General features: G+C 41.3%; 1 protein-coding gene and 2 long non-coding RNA genes across 3 annotated transcripts; 1 reads left to right on the top strand and 2 right to left on the bottom strand.

Moving 5' to 3' along the window:
• Positions 1-498: 498 nt before the first annotated feature.
• On the bottom strand, positions 499-21,852 carry slc1a9 (solute carrier family 1 member 9). Its single transcript, XM_053444389.1, has 10 exons — positions 21,697-21,852; positions 20,824-20,976; positions 19,869-20,122; positions 17,437-17,542; positions 17,182-17,308; positions 14,969-15,202; positions 13,985-14,179; positions 1,783-1,917; positions 1,174-1,618; positions 499-687 (listed from the first exon to the last, which is right to left on the bottom strand). The coding sequence occupies exons 1-10, from the start codon at positions 21,845-21,847 to the stop codon at positions 499-501; spliced, it is 1,989 nt and encodes a 662-aa protein (XP_053300364.1). The 5' UTR covers positions 21,848-21,852.
• Positions 5,186-6,611, top strand: LOC128459267 (uncharacterized). The gene is made up of 3 exons (XR_008342123.1): positions 5,186-5,680; positions 5,808-5,872; positions 6,440-6,611. It is a non-coding gene; the product is annotated as an uncharacterized LOC128459267 (long non-coding RNA).
• Positions 9,643-12,411, bottom strand: LOC128459266 (uncharacterized). Its single transcript, XR_008342122.1, has 3 exons — positions 12,327-12,411; positions 10,123-11,921; positions 9,643-9,889 (listed from the first exon to the last, which is right to left on the bottom strand). It is a non-coding gene; the product is annotated as an uncharacterized LOC128459266 (long non-coding RNA).
• Positions 21,853-22,389: the final 537 nt, after the last annotated feature.

Genomic DNA, 22,389 nt, shown 5'->3' on the forward strand with positions numbered 1-22,389 from the left:
TGATAAACTCTTGTTTTGCTTCTATTCATATCCTTTCTTTCCTCCTTCAGTTAGCAAGCTAACTAGCTAGCCCCAGTCCGTCCCCTCGGGTAATACCACCTGAGATAGTGAGTCACCCAGTCTGACACCAGTCCAACATGAGAGGATGAAGAAGTAGCTCTGCCTAAAGGATGAGTTCGAATCTCTAAAGTGATTACAAAAGTTTATATACAGCACCTTTTGTTGGGTTTCAGCTAACAAGAAAGCTAAAATTAACAGGTTGGTTTATTGGGCTCTTCTCAGGAATGTTACAGCGTGTTGTCATTGAAAGAATTAATCAATCCTGTCGATTTTGGAAACACAAAACAAAAAAAATAAATAACAATGTAACCAGCTAGAAATCCACATGTGCCCTCCGCTGGGCTCGTGCGAAAAAGCTGAGCCATGCAATAAAGCGGGAAAAGCTGTCGTACAACAGAAACAAATCGCTGGGGAAGCTTTTCTGTGGTAAAAATCCAATCATGGCAGGTCGCCCAGTGGGATGACATTCCTCCTATCATAGGCAGTGTCATCACTCTCCTCGCCGTCGCTTACTTCACCCAAAACCCTCTCTCTCTCGTCCTCCTCCTCAGTTTCACTCTCTCGCCTCAGTCGGTCCCGGTCCCGTTCCCGTTCTCGCTCTCTGTAGCAGCGAGGCATCGTGGGAATCTGAGACGGGAAAGAGAAACAAATGAGACTCGGGAGACGATGGAGACTGTACCAGCTGACTAACACCAAACCTTTACTAATGCAAACATGGTAAAAGTAAAAGGGTTTAGTGACAAAGTCATTTCAGCTGAAATCGAACAGGAACAGAGATTTTAATTATCTATGTAGCCTTCAGACATAGACTCTGGTGCTCAATTGGAACACATATCATACCATGCAAAGCACAAGATACTGTACTAAAAAATGTAACTTAATTAATGGCAAATAACAGAATTTCTTAAGGATACGCAGATGATTCAGGTGTCTACTGTATGTTCTCATTATTTAACAGATAAAGTAACTATATGACCAATCTCGATATCTCTTCAATACATATTATATATATATATATATATATACATATATATATCATAGCCTTGATTCACAGGGAAGCAGGTAGTCTGAAACATTACGGTAGAAAAAGAGCAAGCAGTGGTGCATAGATACCTGGTTATCATGGCTGGGCAGAGCGGAATAGCCCGCCTCCGTCCTGCGGAGGATGCGTGGTGAGTGAGTATGGAAAGGTCGGGGAGAATGGGAGCAGACGGAGCGCGGAGAGGGAGAACGGATGGAGCGGGGTGATGGAGATCGGATGGAACGGGATGGCGAGTAAGTGATTGAGTGGGACTGGGAGAGGCTGTGGTGGTTTTGTTTTGGTGGGCGAGGGGAGCGAGGTGGCAGCTCAGGCGGTCTAAAAGGGTCGACCAGGTCCATCTCGGTGAAGATCGGTGGTGGAGGGATGAAATCTAGCTCCTCCTCTGGATGGAGCAGTTGCATTTGCATTTGCAATTCGGCCGCGTCTATTTCGGCCAGCTCCGCCTTGGACAAGTGGTCCACGATGCCGGCACCAAACGAGTCGCCCACCACATTGATGGAGGTACGCATTCTGTCACTGAGTGGACAAACAGTACCAGTGTCAGCGGGTGAAATGATTAGAGCCACCATGAGTTGAACATTCTTACAATACACCTCACAAATGTGTCTTTTTAAGCTCTTGAGGAGAAGCTGAGAAGTCATTCATTACTCATATCAGTGCCTATCAGACACCTGACTCACAGCAGCCAGTCCACAGCGATGAGCAGACTGATGTCCTGGGTGGGCAAGCCGACCGCCGTCAGAATCAGCAACATGGTCACCAGTCCAGCACTCGGAATACTGGCAGCTCCAACACTGGCCAGGGTGGCGGTCATACTGTGGAGGAGGCAAGAGAAACCATCTTCATACTGAGACAGAGACCAGGAAAATCCATCATTAACGTTATGGTAAAAAGTCAAACAATTGGCAAGACCTCAATGCACAGAACCCAACAAAGTTACATGCTTTGAACAGATAACAGACGGCCTATGGTTACGTTCTGTCTGAGTTTCATACACTGAGAACATGCTTGATGAAAAATGTCAAAGGGATCCTATGAAGTTTAACTTTGCAATGTTGCTGAACAACTGTAAAAGGGACCACACACAGTGTCACATGCGACTGAAGCCTAAATTAATCCATCATACCAGACATGCAAAAAAAGATACAAGGAGAGTTTAATTGTGCAATGAGCAAATGTAAAAAATGTGCTTAAAAAAAGTGAACATGGTTTTGTCAGCAACCAGAAAAGTCAGAGGTGAAAACACATAATAATGGAAATCACTGACACACTGAGTTGAACAGCCAATCAGAGAAGTTAGCGAATACTTTCGCTGCTGACTCAGCTTGTCTACTCGGCTGAATGGCCGCCAAAAAAAACAATAAACATGGTATATAAGAGGCCTTCAATTTACTGAATACCATTTTGGATCTACAATAAAAGGAAAAGTGTGTATGCGTTTGCATCATACAGGGTTACTGCAGGTTTCAACAAGTTACACTTACCATTTTTAAGACCGTAATTAATCCCCTAAGACCTATGTCAAGTATGACAGGTATAAAGTGACCCAGAATTGGGTACACCTCCCAATAATTGAAGATATGGTGAATAAGGGGAGTAGAGAAAAACCCTGAAAAGTTGTCAAACTACAGACAGAGTCAGTAGACATCTGCTGCCTTTCCCACAGACAAGCAGGGTGTCTGGAGATCGATTCTAACCAGGTCCGTTATCAGTTTCACGTTAATCTTGTTTGTAGTTTTATAACAGCAAGTTAATATCTGTGTTGTTGAGAATATACTACAACACACAGACACATTACAAACTATAATTTGCTGACACTGGTACTTATTTTAAAATGCAACAGATAGCGTTAACATATTTAAGACTTTACTAGTTAACATCTCAAACATATAAGCAGATTGCTCACTGCAAAGGCTGAGTTGTATTGGTAAAAAACTAAATCATCTGCTACAAGGCGTAGATGATTAGAAAAGAATGCTTTACTATTGCATAACCAGGTCAAATGGCAAGAGCCTGGCAATTACATGAGTTACCTTTCCATGTCGTCCACGCAACACTTGTGTGCAGAGGAAATATGGAAAGAGGAAAATGTTTTTCATAGTAGGTTTTATGTCTACAACCAAATCAAATCTGTTAATGTTGCCTTACTTAAAACCTTAATGCTCAGAAGAATGCTGCTTGCAATGACATGTCTGCAATAAGAGGAATTATCAGTTCATGTTGGTCGCAGATGTGACTTCCATCCAGTTTGGACAATGCTCAGAACTGTGATGTTCACTGCATGAGGCTGTTCATCGCTCCGCATTCACTACGGAATCATTTTTGACAAAGTGCAGCGCAAAAAAAATCACCCCACACGGCCCATGTGGATCTTATTTTTAGCACACAGATGAAACAATAAGCACACACAGCTTTTAAAACTTAGATTTCAGAAGTTGGTAGTAAACAGCCATTGATGAAACACCAACAACAAACAACATCAAAGTGCTGAGGAGTCAGATCCGTTTAGACTGGTTCCAATCAGATCTAAATGTTTTGCTGAAACCTCAAAAATCGAATTATTTTTCCAGCTTTGCTCATTCAGCTTTAGACTGCCCTTCAACACAGCACACTATCTATAATTGCAACCCAGTCTCATCAGAAAACGTTCAATGGCAACGTTGGTCCACTTGGACCGACGTTACCATCTCACAATCTGGCCTCTCAGATTGTGAGATGGTAACATTTAGTCCTCCCATTGTTTTGCATTGGCGTGTTCTCACGTCACGTGACTCTCAAGCTCCCGTCTGCGGAGAGGAAAACATGGCGGATATTCCCTGTTTTTTCAGATAAAAATATAATTTTGTAACTTAGTTTGGGCATAAAAATACATTCTGACACCATTTCTAGCGAGAAATGTGCTCTTTGCTTCCACAGTCTTCAGCCAGTTCGTGCTTATGATAAATATTTTAATAGTTATCACGCATGTTTTTATCGTTGCTATGATGGTTGCCATGCCACCACGGCGCAGCGTGGTGTTTAAATCACCGTCCCTGCGTGGTGTCCTTCAGTGATCGTGAATGTTATTCATGTTATATAATAGTAATATTTGAGGCTAGATTACATCTCTAATGAGAAGGAACCTGCGAGTCTGTTCATACCGAGGCCGGCCCGACCGCGCGACCGGGACATGACGTGTGGCTGTCGTAAAAACCCTATTTGTAAACAACCAGTCCTTTAACTCGGGGCTGCATCATAAACACGGAGCGCTTGGAAGACCACGATGTCATCTTCCTTCTGTCAGGTAAGTAGTTTATTGTTTTTAAAGATCGTTACGATCTAGGTTTACAGTCCGAGTGCGGAGAGAGTCCGTCAATCCATACTATGGACGTTGTTCATCAGCTAATACGCCATTGTTAGCCACATGCTTCAGCCCACGGTAGCCTGTGCTACCTGGGAGGTGAATACATGGTTGTTGAAACCAGTTCAAGACGCTTAGCTCATCATTGAGGGACGCTACAATATAAATATAAACATGAATTTGATTTATGAATGCTTTAGATTAATATGGAGTGTATTTGTCTACCATTACTCCACAATATCAGATCAATTTGGTTTAATGTATAGTATGCAATATGACAATGTTTTCATGTTATGGAGTTGCGATTCATTTTATAAAACAATTGCTATGTTCTGTTTTTTAATCAAGGAGGATCAAAGTGAAGCTACAGGAGTTTCATTAACGTCAACAACTTGGACCAAACAGTTTGTTTTGCTTGATGAAGAGCAGGAAGGGCAGCCTGGAGAGAAAGAGTAGCCGGGTTGAGCCCACTAACATCATCCACGTACCACGAGGAAGATGAGGGAGAGAAATGATCCTACCATTAAAGAGGTACTTTTAAGTTATATACCAGAAAAACCATTTTATATAATTTGCCAAATATAAATTTTTATTAAATCCCCAAAGTACGCTTGCTGAAATACAAGTTAATATCACACTGAAAGAATTTTGATCAATCATGCTTCCCTGCTGTGATTGCTTAACTGGATAAAACAACTTTTTCCACAGGAAGGCAAGTAAATTTAAGGAATACATGTGCAAAGTTTTCCTCTGTTATGTATAATGATGACTCCCATCAAACATAATGTTAGCAATATTTACACCTTTTAATTTATACTGTTTATTTCTGTCTACATGTGTGAATTTGCCTTCATTAGTTTCAGAAAAGAGCGATGATGTATCGGTCAGTGGGCGGCAGCACGAGACTCCGCAAACTAGTCTGTAAGCAAAGTAGACGAAGGCATCGAGGTTGCGGCCTGCCATCATTGTTATTTTGCTTAAGGGACTGAATATGTTTCATGCAGAAATATTAGCATTTCCCTTATATCTACCAAAACTGCTTGTTTCACAGACTGCAGTTTTGTTTTGATCCGATGTGGTGTGCAAATACAACCGTATCTGCAATGGGTTGTGGGGCATTAACATTTGTAACTCTAATTTTGTTTTGACACACTGTGAAAAGAACGTTGAGAACATCACCACTCTACAGGAAGACACAGTCCAGTAATGGGTGTCAGAAGTTCAGTAGTGAACGACAGGTACTGTGGGAAAATGTGTGTCATTGTTATACAATGTCCTTTGACTCTGTTTAAACAAGGTCAACACAAAAAGGTTTGATTGTAAACTGATATCGGTACGAATTCATGTTATTCTCCTCTTCAAAAGAAACAAACAATCAAAATTACCTGCAGAAAGCCCTTGATGGACGCTTCAGCTGCATCGTCAGACTGGTGAGACAGCAAGATGCCAACTTTAATGCCAATTTATTTGTGTAACATTCTGTGACCAAATGTATAGATAACTTTTTGTGGATTGTAAAAATAGATAACCCATTTATTACAAAAAAACTACACTAGAATTACCGCACTGCGTTGTATGACTCCGCTAACCAGTGCAGTGTCCGTCTACATATTTCTACATATTTTCTCTCGTATAAATGACACTGTGTCTCTTGACAACTGAAACCATAAGATGAGGTCAGTGTGGCCTTGACCTTTTTACTTTAAGACAAATACAAAGTTAGACAATCCGAAAACATGCAGTTATGCCTCCGGCGACTCGCTATTGCAGAGGCATTAAAACCGTAGTGTAGTAGATTGGATTTTATTGGTGTTATATTGGACATCTTGTATGGGTAAACTAAAAAATATATTTGGTTTCACATTCTAGATGGCAATAAGCAGAGTCATCAACTCAGGAAAAATATTTCTGTAGAAAAGAAAGCCTTGTATGTGTGTATGTATACATACACACAAACGCACTATTGAGACGTTTTGTTTTTTATCATATATTCTCAGGCAGTACTGATGCATTTACTGAGAGGGGACGTGAGGGCCTACTCTGCGTGCTCAGAGTTCAAGCCCAGCAGGCTGCAGCGGTCCTGACATATTCTGGAACAGCAGCACAGTCTTTAGATGACTCCTCTGAAGATGAAAACATGGCGAGGTACTTCTCCACTGATGAAGAACTGTGAGGGCTGTGATTAGCTACACTCTCTTGCTACAATGCTACTCTTGCTACTCCCTGGCAGCCTTAGGAAGGCATTAGCTTGCTGTGTGGTAGCTGTTAGCTTCAGCATTTTTAGTTTTTAGCGGCCTGTCTGACGTTTATGTTAAAAAAAAAATCAGAGGGAACCATCTTCATAATTTAACACTATGGTTTGTTTGTGTGTCCTTCAGTTCTCTCAAGAGAAGCAGTACAGGTGTGCCTCAGCTCCACGGTCCCTCCTGCAACCTCCGCTCCTGATGCTAACCTCATGTCTCCATCACACCAAGCAGCAGACCTGGATTGACAGACCTTTCTCCAGAGCTGCCCCCTCCCTCTGAAACCCCCCTCTCCAAAACACTATTTGTGTAGTTTTTAAAGTATTTTTTGCATGAGAATTGTTGATCATATCATTTCCAGCAGATGCCTTAATATAATGTTTGTGCACAATAAATGACATTGTTCATAACATATTGGTATTTCCTTGCACTTCTACACCATGATATTGGCAGATAAGATGCTGATTACATTAAAGCAGTGAATGCTCTTCTTTAAGCAACATAAACAAACAATGATCCAATGGATCTGAAGTAGAATGGGCACATTACATTCTGTAGAGAATGCTTCAGTTATGGAAGTCAGAAAATAACTTTCTTTATCTGAGGTTCCAGTCATTTATAGTCACAGCAAAGCACACAGGTCTGGTTGTCTAAGTGGCTCCCATATCATTGTTTAAGATGTGTAACATCAAGTTTGTGTTTCAGTGCAAAATTAGTCATTAGTCAAGAGTTCACCCTCTTTTGTTACACTAAAATTAGGTGACCCAGATGTTTCACAATGCATCTGATAAGGTCTTATGAGAAACATTCTTAACATTAAAGAAATCAACACAGAGGATAGCAATAACTGTTTGACTTTAATCAGTAGCTGGTAATCGGCAGCCTGACTTATTCAAACACATTAATACTACAATGAATGAGGCAGGGCCTTCTATCAGAAATCAACTATATCGTCACGTTATGTTTCTCTTGAGCACATGGAAATTACTAGAGATGAGCCGGATACTCGGCTGAAACGAGTATCCGGTACGGATAAAGCACTTTTGCCGAGCACGAGTATTATACGAGTAATACGAGTCAATATCTGTGCTCGGACTGAAGGAAAATCCTCACACAGCGTCACAGCGCTCCTCCCCTTCACACACCGCTCTGCTCACTCACTCAAAGAACAGCTCTCTGTCTCTCAGTCACTCAGGTTCGCGGGTCTTTTCTGTTAACGTTTAGGGTTTCTTCAGCTTGAAGTTTGTTTTTATTTCAGGTTGTACTTACTTATTAACCAGTAGAGTTCTGTTAAACGTGGGTTCGTTCAGACGTGGTGCTGGTAGAAAGCGACTCGCGTTGCGTCTCTGCCTGTCGGAGATTTTTTTTTTTTTTTTTTTTTAAACAGTTTTTTTTTTTTTTACTTTAACGGTTTAAACTTTTTTTAAACCGTCAGTTGGCTCTAACCAGTTTTATTTTACTTCACGCACTGAGTGTCTGACAAGTTCTAGGTAGTAGTGGTATAAAAAATATTACAAATTAAGCTGCACACACACACACACACTCCCCCTCTCTCTCTCTGTCTCTCTCTTACTCACTTACACACACACACACACACACACACACACACACACACACACACACATACACACACACACACACCTGGTGTGGAAATAAATTTAAAAAAATTCAAAGTTAAAAAAGAAAGTTATGTTGAGTATGAAAACACTAGTTATTACATTTCACTTCATAATTGCAACAGCATGTGTTGTATTCATTGTTACAAAACTTGTTCTGTAAATAGTTCGCTTGCTATTGTGATCAAAATCATTGATCTGAAGCTCAATGCAGATGCTGTCCTGTAATAGTTTTCTAATCAGCAATAAATATAACAATTTCTGATCAACCCATATCAATTGCATGCTTAAAATAACATACTGGTTAAAGCCCCGCCCGTTTCAAGACAACCCGGCCTACTTCCTGGTTAAATCCAGCCCACTTCCGGGTTAAATCACACCCACTTCCGGGTTAGGCCCCGCCCACTCCGAGTACGGATACGGATACAGATAATTGATATGGTTAACAGATACAGATACAGATACAGATAATGCTGTACTCGCTCATCCCTAGAAATTACCTTCAGCTTCCACTCACTGTCACCTGAACCATACTGTTATTTCTGTATCTACAGTGACTTTTAGGAAAACATATACTAGAGGGTAATGTATAAACATTAATACATCTTATTTATATAGAGCTTTTCAAGAAGTGCAAGTACTAAACTGAGGGAAAGCTAATACAAACAATATTAAGTCTTAAATCCATGTGATGGGACAGCCTCACACTTGGATGTAAACCAATTTTAGAACACATTTCCTTATACTGGAGATCTTTTAAATTAATGTCCCAGAAATGATTTCTGATAGAAAACCCCTGCCTTATTCATTGTAGTATTAATGTGTTTGAATAAATCAGGCCGCTGATTATCAGCTACGGATTAAAGTCAAACAGTTATTGCTATCCTCTGTGTTGATTTCTTTAATGTTAAGAATGTTTCTCATAAGACCTTATCAGATTGCATTGTGAAACATCTGGGTCACCTAATTTTAGTGTAAACAAGAGGGTGAACTCTTGACTAATGACTAATTTTGCACTGAAACACAAACTTGATGTTACACATCTTAAACAATATGATATGGGTGTCCCTAGACAACCAGACCTGTGTGCTTTGCTGTGACTATAAATGACTGGAACCTCAGATAAAGAAAGTTATTTTCTGACTTCCATAACTGAAGCATTCTCTATAGAATGTAATGTGCCACTTCTACTTCAGATCCATTGGATCATTGTTTGTTTATGTTGCTTAAAGAAGAGCATTCACTGCTTTAATGTAATCAGCATCTTATCTGCCAATATCATGGTGTAGAAGTGCAAGGAAATACCATTATGTTATGATCAATGTCATGTATTGTGCACAAACATTATATTAAGGCATCTGCTGGAAATGATATGATCAACAATTCTCATGCAAAAAATACTTTAAAAACTACACAAATAGTGTTTTGGAGAGGGGGGTTTCAGAGGGAGGGGGCAGCTCTGGAGAAAGGTCTGTCAATCCAGGTCTGCTGCTTGGTGTGATGGAGACATGAGGTTAGCATCAGGAGCGGAGGCTGCAGGAGGGACCGTGGAGCTGAGGCACACCTGTACTGCTTCTCTTGAGAAGAACTGAAGGACACAAACAAACCTAAGTGTTAAATTATGAAGATGGTTCCCTCTGATTTTTTTTTTTAAACATAAACGTCAGACAGGCCACTAAAAACTAAAAATGCTGAAGCTAACAGCTACCACACAGCAAGCTAATGCCTTCCTAAGGCTGCCAGGGAGTAGCAAGAGTAGCATTGTAGCAAGAGAGTGTAGCTAATCACAGCCCTCACAGTTCTTCATCAGTGGAGAAGTACCTGGCCATGTTTTCATCTTCAGAGGAGTCATCTAAAGACTGTGCTGCTGTTCCAGAATATGTCAGGCCCGCTGCAGCCTGCTGGGCTTGAACTCTGAGCATGCAGAGTAGGCCCTCACGTCCCCTCTCAGTAAATGCATCAGTACTGCCTGAGAATATATGATAAAAGACAAAAACATCTCAATTGTGCGTTTGTGTGTATGTATACATACACACATACAAGGCTTTCTTTTCTACAGAAATATTTTTCCTGAGTTGATGACTCTGCTTATTGCCATCTAGAATGTGAAACCAAATATATTTTTTGGTGTACCCATACAAGATGTCCAATGTAACACCAATAAAATCCAATCTACTACACTACGGTTTTAATGCCTCTGCAATAGCGAGTCGCCGGAGGCATAACTGCATGTTTTCGGATTGTCTAACTTTGTATTTGTCTTAAAGTAAAAAGGTCAAGGCCACACTGACCTCATCTTATGGTTTCAGTTGTCAAGAGATACAGTGTCATTTATACGAGAGAAAATATGTAGAAATATGTAGACGGACATTGCACTGGTTAGCGGAGTCATACAACGCAGTGCGGTAATTCTAGTGTAGTTTTTTTGTAATAAATGGGTTATCTATTTTTACAATCTACAAAAAGTTATCTATACATTTGGTCACAGAATGTTACACAAATAAATTGGCATTAAAGTTGGCATCTTGCTGTCTCACCAGTCTGACGATGCAGCTGAAGCGTCCATCAAGGGCTTTCTGCAGGTAATTTGGATTGTTTGTTTCTTTTGAAGAGGAGAATAACATGAATTCGTACCGATATCAGTTTACAATCAAACCTTTTTGTGTTGACCTTGTTTAAACAGAGTCAAAGGACATTGTACAACAATGACACACATTTTCCCACAGTACCTGTCGTTCACTACTGAACTTCTGACACCCATTACTGGACTGTGTCTTCCTGTAGAGTGGTGATGTTCTCAACGTTCTTTTCACAGTGTGTCAAAACAAAATTAGAGTTACAAATGTTAATGCCCCACAACCCATTGCAGATACGGTTGTATTTGCACACCACATCGGATCAAAACAAAACTGCAGTCTGTGAAACAAGCAGTTTTGGTAGATATAAGGGAAATGCTAATATTTCTGCATGAAACATATTCAGTCCCTTAAGCAAAATAACAATGATGGCAGGCCGCAACCTCGATGCCTTCGTCTACTTTGCTTACAGACTAGTTTGCGGAGTCTCGTGCTGCCGCCCACTGACCGATACATCATCGCTCTTTTCTGAAACTAATGAAGGCAAATTCACACATGTAGACAGAAATAAACAGTATAAATTAAAAGGTGTAAATATTGCTAACATTATGTTTGATGGGGGTCATCATTATACATAACAGAGGAAAACTTTGCACATGTATTCCTTAAATTGACTTGCCTTCCTGTGGAAAAAGTTGTTTTTTCCCAGTTAAACAATCACAGCAGGGAAGCATGATTGATCAAAATTCTTTCAGTGTGATATTAACTTGTATTTCAGCAAGCGTACTTTGGGGATTTAATAAAAATGTATATTTGGCAAATTATATAAAATGTTTTTTCTGGTATATAACTTAAAAGTACCTCTTTAATGGTAGGATCATTTCTCTCCCTCATCTTCCTCGTTGTACGTGGATGATGGTAGTGGGCTCAACCCGGCTACTCTTTCTCTCCAGGCTGCCCTTCCTGCTCTTCATCAAGCAAAACAAACTGTTTGGTCCAAGTTGTTGACGTTAATGAAACTCCTGTAGCTTCACTTTGATCCTCCTTGATTAAAAAACAGAACATAGCAATTGTTTTATAAAATGAATCGCAACTCCATAACATGAAAACATTGTCATATTGCATACTATACATTAAACCAAATTGATCTGATATTGTGGAGTAATGGTAGACAAATACACTCCTTATTAATCTAAAGCATTCATAAATCAAATTCATGTTTATATTTATATTGTAGCGTCCCTCAATGATGAGCTAAGCGTCTTGAACTGGTTTCAACAACCATGTATTCACCTCCCAGGTAGCACAGGCTACGGTGGGCTGTAGCATGTGGCTAACAATGGCGTATTAGCTGATGAACAGCGTCCATAGTGTGGATTGACGGACTCTCTCCGCACTCGGACTGTAAACCTAGATCGTAACAATCTTTAAAAACAATAAACTACTTACCTGACAGAAGGAAGATGACATCGTGGTCTTCCAAGCGCTCCATGTTTATGACGCAGCGCTGAGTTAAAGGACTGGTTGTTTACAAATAGGGTTTTTACGACAGCCACACGTCATGTCCGCTCGCGCACTCGGTCCGGTCGCGCGGTCGGGCCGGCCTCGGTATGAACAGACTCGCAGGTTCCTTCTCATTAGAGATGTAATCTAGCCTCAAATATTACTATTATATAACATGAATAACATTCACGATCACTGAAGGACACCACGCAGGGACTGTGATTTAAACACCACGCTGCGCCGTGGTGGCATGGCAACCATCATAGCAACGATAAAAACATGCGTTATTACTATTAAAATATTTATCATAAGCACGAACTGGCTGAAGACTGTGGAAGCAAAGAGCACATTTCTCGCTAGAAATGGTGTCAGAATGTATTTTTATGCCCAAACTAAGTTACAAAATTATATTTTTATCTGAAAAAACAGGGAATCTCCGCCATGTTTTCCTCTCCGCAGACGGGAGCTTGAGAGTCATGTGACGTGAGAACACGCCAATGCAAAACAATGGGAGGACTAAATGTTACCATCTCACAATCTGAGAGGCCAGATTGTGAGATGGTAACGTCGGTCCAAGTGGACCAACGTTGCCATTGAACGTTTTCTGATGAGACTGGGTTGATAATTGATGAAAGTCAGATCATATGAACACGCTTTTGCATTTCATTTCCACTGGTTACTTAGACAACATATTTACATAAGGGCAGAATTACATGAGAAATCTTTAAATGCAAAACAGACGTTACACAGCATGAAGCCCTGTGGATTCATTAAAACTCTGAAGTTAAACAGATTCTAGAAAAACACTTTGAACTGGATAATGTAACACACACTTTAGGTCTTTTATCAATATTTCCTCCACTGTAGAAACTCTGGCAGTTCTTAATTAAGCAGGCTGTTAGGTTACAACAGCAAGAGGAACACTGTGCATGCACACAGAGCAGATACAGCAGAGAGATATTAAACCAGGATCAGTTTTAAATACAGAAACTTATAGCATGATTTAGTTCAGTATTTTTCAGCTTTTTGGTGAATTAAGAAAATTGGTTTCTTGCAGCCTGGTAGCAAATGTTAAATGGCCCAGTTCAGTGAAACTTTCTCGACTGGAGCAATCACAAGTCAGTCTCAACAGTCAATAAAAAAGTTTAACCCCGTTTTTATAGCTATATCTGACCAAAAATAAACATCAGTGTGATAAGAACTACTTAAAATGAGTGAAACAGGTATTTCACGTGTGCTTTGATTTCTTAATTTGGTGAATGTCCCATACGCAAACATAGAGAAGACAAGGTTTGATGACCTATACTGCAGCCAGCCACCAGGGGGCGATCAAGACTTTTTTCCCTCCTGCTTGGGGACATGTCATGTTGTCCATCTTTATATACGGTCTGGTCTGGGCGTTTACTGTCTATGGCTCAAATTTATTAATACTTATCTCCGTTGCATCTGGCCTGCAAATGGATGAAAGTGCTGTGATTGTCATATTTTTGGCTTTGGGAAGTCTAAGATATTGTCACGCACATGTTCCACCCATTTCGATCTCAGAAAGGTGTGTCGATGCCTGCAGTGTTTAGTTCAAGATCTACATCCACCACGTGCTTTACCTGACTGTAATAATCTGTCCGGTGTCCAGGGTGATGTCATTCATCTGGGCGATAAAGATGGCGGCCACAGCCTCATACAGTGCGGTGCCGTCCATGTTAATGGTTGCACCTATGGGCAGCACGAAGCGAGTCACACGTTTATCAATTTTCAGATTCTCCTCCAGGCAGCGGAAGGTGACTGGTAACGTCCCAGCGCTGAGAACAGAGGAAGAAAATGGTGAAGATGTACAAAGAAAAAGGATCAAAGCTTCTGCTGCAGGAAATACAATACGTGGACAGGTGGTGAAAGACAGAAGTGCAGTGGTGATGAGGAAGGTGAAGGATAAGAAAAGGAGGGAAAAATTTGATTCGGACGAAATTTGAGTCGCCTGACAGCCTCCTCCCGACAGCTGGCGGAGGCCACTGCTGCAATCCTCCAGCATGTGAATTAAAGGAATTTGAATCCAGGCCCTGCTAAGCTCAGGTCATAATATAATTAGAGAAAACCTTGATAGGATTACGCATATTCACTAAAGCCTCAGTAATGTGCCAAAATGACAGTTGGTTTCAGCAGCAATGCAGAATTCCATGCTGGCCAAACCAACCCGAGCGAGGCAGGATGCAGCGGAGCCAGTTTGGCTGGTGACAACTAATCCAGAGGCTCAGACATTAACAACACAGGATCTGTCTGACATGGACTCGTTCATGATAGCCTGTGTTACACACATTTGGCTCTGCTGTCCCGATCTGTCAGTTCAGTTTGTGTAAATACAGAATTTGCCTTTGGCCCTTTCAGATTTAACCCGAATGGCTGAAAGGGAGCAGCAGGCCATGGCGATCAATCATAGTTACTACAGCAGCTGCTCGAGGAATAGATGCTGTAAAGGAAACATGTGACACGCATGTGTTAACACATGCCAAACAGAGAACTTTCACCCACCCACACGTGCACACACACACACACACACACACGCACACACACACCCTTCCTGCAGACTAGCCTACCTGCTAGCAGTGCCCAGCGCAGTGATCCAAGCTTGGAAGACTCCAGAGTAGAAAATAAAGGGACTTTTTCTGGTGATAGCAAAGTATATAGCAGGTAGGATTAATCCGCCGTGGATCACCAGGCCCACGATGACGGTCACCATGTACATGCCCAGCTGCCTGGCCACCACTTCCAGGTCTCCAATGGCTGCAATCTTCCCTGCGATCAGAGAGGCAATGCCAACGGGAGAGTACCTGCAAAGAGTCAGGGAGAAACGTCAGAGCTGCAATATCGGTTATGACCTTATTTCTTATTATTCCCCATTACTTTTGAATGCCTTGGGTTTTTAATTCTTTATATTAATAAACTTGTATGTATATGTGTGTATTTCATATCTTTATGATTCAGGAGTATTTATTTAGTTATGTAAATATCTTAACATTGTTAAACATTATTCTTAAAGGTTCAGTGTGTAGAATTAAGTGAAATCTAGAGGTGAAGTTGTATGTTGCAGTTGAACACCCCTCACCTCACCCTCCCCTTACAAACATGACAGAGAACCGTCAGTGGCCATAAAAACTTAAATGTGTTTAGTTTGGGCTGCTGTAAAAAGAGAGCCCCTCTCCCAATGTAAATATAAAGCATGTCAATATAAAGGGCCCATTCTACGGTAAAACAAACAATTAAGATGAAACAGACTTGTGAAAAAATCATTCCATTATAGAATAATTTGTGGTTCATTAACTTGGTCTTCAAAATACATTTTTTTGTTGGATGAACTTTCTAAAACCAAAAGATTTTGTCACATTACTGTAAAATAAGACAAGGCGCTGCGGCAAACCTATATAAAGATAGGGATATTTGCTTGAAAGATTACTTTCAAATTAAACAGACCTTCATTATGTCAAAATCTTGTGCTTGAAACGTGAAAGAGAAAGTCTTTTCTCCTCAGGAACCTGATGGATCAAGTTCTCTCACCCTGCTGCTTTATTATTGCTTTCATGATTTCATGACGATTAAATGAATTATCAGCTAAGGTATAAGAGCTAAAGAAATATCAGAATCATAATGATTGTTTTCTACTTGTTTTACACTTATGTTAATGTGAAATATCAGACTACCTGATTAATCTATATTCATTGTCAAACATATTTTCCCTGCTTGAGGACATAACACATTCTCGGATCTCTGGTTTCCAGCCCTGGAGTGCAGTTGTTCATGAAAACAGGCCGCTGTGGGACTTATGAATTAAAGCTGTGTATCCCCTTTAGGCTCTTCCTGGTGCGAGTCAAAGCAGGTCTCACGGTGACAGCGGCCTGGCTGCTCAGGTCAGCTGCACGCTGCCGCTGGCATTCACCGACAGTTGTTTGGTGGAGTATGCCACGTATGATTTGATGGATGTGTTCCTCGTATGATACATGTTTTTGTATACACTGGACCGTGTTTGGCGAGCTCCATAGGCCCGTGAGTAATCTGTTTATACTGAGTGAGTGATACGAACAAGGACATAATTCCTTTGGTGTCCAGCTGCACTCGTAGATGGCCTAGGAGAGCTGCGAGACAAGCATCCTGCTGTTTTTCTTCCAACCGCCTACCCGCTCCCTCCTTCCTTTCCCTTCCCTTCCTGTCTCTGAGTGCCACGACACTCTCTCGCTCTCCGTGCTACTAGCCGGGGGTCCTGCGAAGCCTCAAGGCCTGCCCTGCTCTTTGAAGGCATGCTCTCACACGCATCTTTCCACGTCCTGCTGTCCCTCCTGCCCGCGTCTGCCTTCTGCTCTGCTGCCAAGTGGCTCCTCTGTCGTTGGTGGATTCATTACATTTTGGAGATCTTCCACCCCGCCTCCCCTGGGAACCCACAGCATTGATCTGGGCCCTGGCTCCTGCTCCTCCCCAACATACCAAAGACTCAAGCATGTCCCGGGGAAACCCTCGCCCTCTCTATCTCTCTCTCTCCGTCCTTCCATCTGTCCGTGTCCTTCACTAACACACTTTCCCCCTCTTCCTCTTCCTTCCTTTTCAGTCTTCACTTTGCAACTCTGTTTCTTGTTCCCACAGTTTGTATCATGTACACAGTCTTCACCTTATCTATCACTGTCACCGAGCTCCTTGTGTGGTGTTCTCCAGAACGTCAAAGCAATGCAGCCGGAGCGCAACATGAGCAAAAACAGACGCATGTTGTGTACACTTCAACACACTGCACACAAATATGCACAGGAGGAAACAAGACACTGACCACATGATCATGGAAACCATCGTCATGATAATTTCATTGAGGATGTTGAAGAAGTCGCACATGACCTTCCCGCGCTCGCCCATCTTGCCCATGCAGATTCCAAAGGTGATGAAGAAGCCAATCATTCCTTGAGGAACACACAAAGCAGCAGGTCAGCGGAAATAACTGCGCTGTTCTCAATGCAAAAAAAAAAGTAATTTATATTTGAGCATGAAATGATACTACTCCAATGAATCTACTCCATCATCAACTCACCGAGGACATTCATGCCCCATTTATACTCCAGTGTCTTTATGCCCACTATCATGGGCTCAGTCTGGTTTGATACTGGGACCGGCACCTTTTTTAGCACCGTCTGAACCTGGAGACAGAACGACACCGTGACTGATGAGCTGTTCAGAAGAAAACTGAACAGAGGAGAAAGCCTGGTGCTTTGTGAAATCAAAAAAAACGTTTGGAAACAGCACAGCAAACTCAGATTTGTGTTTCAAGAAAAAGTCAAACAGAGTAGGGATTAGAGACAAATAAAGACAAAAAAGAGGAGGAGAGGCAGGTTAAAGGTTAAAGAGGGGAAGGACGATTCCTTCCTGCTAAAGCAATTATGCCTTTTGTGACTTCGATGAATCCCCGATGAGCACAAACACTACAGGCAGTAAAGCAGAGATACAGACAGAAAAGAGGGAGAGGCACAGAGAAAAAGAAAAAGGAGAGAATACCACAGAGAGGAGAGAAGAGGGGAGAGAGTCTATAAGCTCATACTCAGCACGGCTCCCTGGTCACCAGCAGATGCCTTACTGTGGTAAATAAGGATATGACGTTACAGATGTAAAGAGATTAGCAGTAGCAGAAGGGCTGACCCTCACCCAGTCAAACACAGGCAACTTCTTCTAATCATTCAGAGATACACGCATGTCAGAGAGAAGAGGGGGGAAATAAACACCGGATTTGGACAGAAGAAGGCAACTGTTGCCTCATGATTGAGACTTGGATTATCGTTTAAAAATGATCAGCTTGGATAAACAGTAGCCGTCTCCCGAGTCCTTCTGCTGTGTCCGCCATTATTCAAATGAAAAATACTATACCAGTGTCTTCAGATGGTGAATTTTTATCTTTTTTGTAAACTCTCATTCAAAGACAATTTGGTTCAGGAAGCCTTTCATTCTCGTCTTTAGTTGTTTTATTTTTGGTATTATTGTATCGCAATCACTCAATTGTGGTTGATTATAATTATATAATCTATAAACTAAAGGGATTTATTAGCAGTCCGAAATAAAAAATACAGAAATATTTAAACTACAATGGTGAAAAATTAAGATTGTGTGGAAAACACAAACAAACAAACTGATGTGATCAATGAAATATATCAACTAATCACTGATTCAGCAGCACAATAAATTCATATATATCTTAAGTGTTGCCTTAAATTCCCGCTTTCAAAAAATTTAAATCAAATCTTCAGAGGAAAAGCTGTTGAGAATTCCAGATTACAGTAGTGCAAACTGGACAAACTAAACGTCTTTTGAGTTTTTGTGACAACTGAAGGCTACTACGGAGGGTGAGGGGTATCCAGCTGAGACATGCAAATTCACCACTAGATGTCACTAAATTCTACATACTGAACCTTTAAGTCGTGAGCTTTATAAATACTAGTTGGTGAACTTTGTAACCTTTGGACAGAGAAAGCCTAACTTTTCACATCTTTCTAGTCTCTCTGCTAAGCTTTGCTTTGCTAACCAGCTGCCACACAACACTGCATATTGAGTTCTTTCTTGGCCCATTTACCATCCTTCCACCAAGTTTAAATGAACTCTGGAGTAGATTTAGCAAATACTGCTGAAAAACAAACAAAAAAAACAAATAACAAACTTCTCCTTTACCTTTATGTTTACATTTTAAAGGCTACACCTCCAGGAGTCCACATGCACAGATGGCAGCCCTGACCTTTTGGTCCCTTTGTAGCCCAAACCCTCTGATTTAAATCAAACCTCCACTCCTCACTGTTAACCAACACATGTAGAAAACATTGAGTATGAAGTTTGGAGGACGAAAGGACTCTCACCAGTCGTTAACAACATCCTGCTGCTCCTTCTTTATGTCAGTGCCTCGGGCAGACATGCTAAGTAATTATTATAACTATGTTCTTTTCAGGAGAACTCAAAGTGATCTATTAATTATGTTGCGCAACTTTAAAATCTAATCATTTTAAATATATCTTTGGAAATGGGTGACAGAACAATCTCACTTAGGTTTTGCTTCCGAGCCATTTATATGAACCTATGACTGCATCAGAATGTGCATGCATGAGTCAAAAAGGTGTTTTCCCTTATCTGTGGACTAATTAACTTAGGGCTAAGGAAATAAGTAAACTCCAGTAATTCAAAGGAAAAAAGGACAGTTTGAAGAAAAGTCTCAAGATAAGCTTATGTAGTTTCCTCATCCCAGGAACGCTCAGTGGTTATAAAATTGCAGATGCTTGTATTTTTCTGGACATTTGAAGAAACTCTCATCCACGTTGGCTTAAAAGCGGAGCTATCTTGACCTTCCCCTGACAATGATCATGTGACATAACAGAAAGCTGCAGAATAGCTACTTGTTGTCTTCTCTGAGCACTATTTCATGTTTCTTCAGTTTGTATTTGATGCTTGCAACTCTACAGTGTGCACACAAGAAGAGCCAGAGTATGGTACCTGTTGGATGCTGGCCTGCACCAGGTTCTCAGGGAAGAGGTTTCGGAGTAGGTCAAGGAAGGCATCCAGGCTGTTGACTTCCTGGTTCTTCGGGGCCGATTTCGACGTGGCTCCCCTCAGTTTGGGGTTCCCCGGGTGGATCCCCAGCACCAGGATGACCCCGAGGATGGCAGCTATTACAGTGGTGGACATGTAGTACACCATGGCTCTGCTGCCCATCCTGCCACTGGAGCGGGCGTCTAAACCAGCCAGCCCTGAAAGAGACAGACGACCATTAGTGTTCGCACTCACCAATAATCAAAATGATCCCTGTTAATGTTCACAGAGGGAATGAAGAGGCCTTTCCTGGAAGTTTAACACTTGAATTTCCACATTTTACTGCCCTATATGCTATACATGCACTATAAACAGAGTTTCAAATGTTCCCAGGTTCAGAGATATTTATGATAATTCAATTTGTACATTTTAAGTTTCAACAGAGGTCTGGGTACCCATAAATTCTCCTCAGTTTAAAAACAATTTTCTTAGGTTCAAAATGCTCTCACTATGTTAATATAGTGTTATGTACAATTAAGATACTGATACGTATTTAGTATTGACGGATGTATAGATTAAATTGTTATGGTTAATTAGACATTAACATCTTTCATCTTCATGAAAATTATTAGAAGAACATAGTGTTAATTAGACATGAATGTCTAATTAACATGAAAGATGTTTATTAGAAGTGTACTTTGACTTTATAGTTTGATCTATGTCCCATCTAAAAACATGGAGGAAGCAGGATTCAACTTATACTGCAGGCAGCCAGCAGGGGGTGGTCAAGATGTTTTGGCTTCACTTTTGTGATCCTTCCCGTCGTCCATCTTTATATGCAGTCTATGGTACCACACTGTTATGTGTTACTGTGCATTGCATTGCTTGTCGGTGTGTTTGTGTGTGTGTGTCTGCACACCTGTGATGAGACTGGAGATGATTAGAGGCAAGATGAGCATTTTCAGCATCCTCATGAGGATTTCGCCCGGGAAGGAAACCATTGTGAGCGTGGAGTAGTCCGTCACTTTCATGTACCGCAGCAGCATCCCAAACACTGCCCCCATAACGACACCTGACGAGAGGAAGGCGTTCATTATTCAGGGAATTTTATGGAAACAGGTGATGTTGATTTTAATGTTTTTTCCACATAAACTGATGTACTTAGACCAAAATATTAAATTATTACTTTTTGTGCTACAATACTTTTGCTAAATATATTGATTTGTTTCTTCCAAGAACTATTTGTTTCAGTTTGAAATCGATCGCTAGACATACAGGGCTACTTCAGCGGCCCCCAAAACGGTGCTGATTTACATCCGACATGTACGAGGCTTCTGACTAATGATAAACATGTAGCGTAATGTAAACAGGTTTAAATCTGGGTGACAAATGACAGACAAAAATAACAAACTGTTCGACTTTGTAGTTTTTTTTTCTGGACAAAGAACACTGCTATGCAGAGACATACCAAAGTGTTTACAGAGGAAGACCAACGACAACAACAAGCTCAAGATGCCTCACGGGAAAAAGATCACGGAGTCCGTACACTTAGGATTTTGCATTTTCTGCAGCACATTTGACTATAAAACTGACCTCAAATTGTATTCAACTCAATCAGTTAAGAATGTAGGGATTGTGGGGGATGTTGTAGGGATGTTTACCAAAAGCTGAAATTGTTGTTTTGTCCACAATTACAGCCTTTGAGCTCGCTGGACACCTTAGCTTTTATTGCGATCAAATTTAAAAACGAATAATATCAGCACACATCCAGAGTTTCCTCGTCCTTGCATACCCGCGACAGTGAGTCCCAGCAGCAGGTTGTGGGTGTTGCGGCTGCAGTGGCCTGCATCTTTATATGCAACGTCTGTGTTGTCATCTCGCTGGCTTTCTTCTTTCTCCTTCTTGACTGTGTTGGACTGGTTGGCTGTCGTCTGGTTTGTCATCCTGCCTGTGGAGACAGAAGGAGAACATATGCTTCAACATTCTCCAGCATGTGTTTGCCTGCACACTGTGTCTCTTAAACTAATTTATCAAATGTAAAGACTGAATTGTTTATAGACCATGTTAACAAAACATCTCTCCGGAGGCCAGTGAGGGCTGGCTGGTCTTAAATGGGGATAAGGGACAACCAGGGACACCTTCCACTCACCCACACAACATCTTTGAGTTTTTGGCTTGAGAGCCTAAAGGAAGTAAAAAAGCGTGACTGCAGGGAACCCAAACACGGCAGGCGATGGCCAAACAGGACATGAAGAAATAACTTGAGAGATGTAATCTGTGCATCATCCTTGAAATGGGAAAGGCAGCATGCCAGGATCTAAACACAACACAATCAGGAGCTGCTAACAAAGGAAGAAATATAGTTGATGGGGGCAGTTAGGAATGAGTCAGCTAAGTGGGCCATGGACCATCTGTGACCAACAGGTGTGACAGGTCTTTAACACAAGGTTGAGTGGAAGTTACTTAAAGCTGGAATGTGGGACTT

Source organism: Pleuronectes platessa, chromosome 16, assembly GCF_947347685.1.
Source record: "Pleuronectes platessa chromosome 16, fPlePla1.1, whole genome shotgun sequence".
In the NCBI taxonomy this organism is placed as follows: domain Eukaryota; kingdom Metazoa; phylum Chordata; class Actinopteri; order Pleuronectiformes; family Pleuronectidae; genus Pleuronectes; species Pleuronectes platessa.

Excerpts from the sequence above, each read along its gene's own strand:
- slc1a9 (XM_053444389.1), bottom strand. The coding sequence starts at position 21,847 with ATGACAAACCAGACGACAGCCAACCAGTCCAACACAGTCAAGAAGGAG. Across the intron at positions 15,203-17,181 it reads ATGGTTTCCATGATCATGTG|GTACTCTCCCGTTGGCATTG; the intron begins GTCAGTGTCTTG and ends GACTCTTTGCAG. Across the intron at positions 14,180-14,968 it reads GCGCTGGGCACTGCTAGCAG|CGCTGGGACGTTACCAGTCA; the intron begins GTAGGCTAGTCT and ends CTCTGTTCTCAG.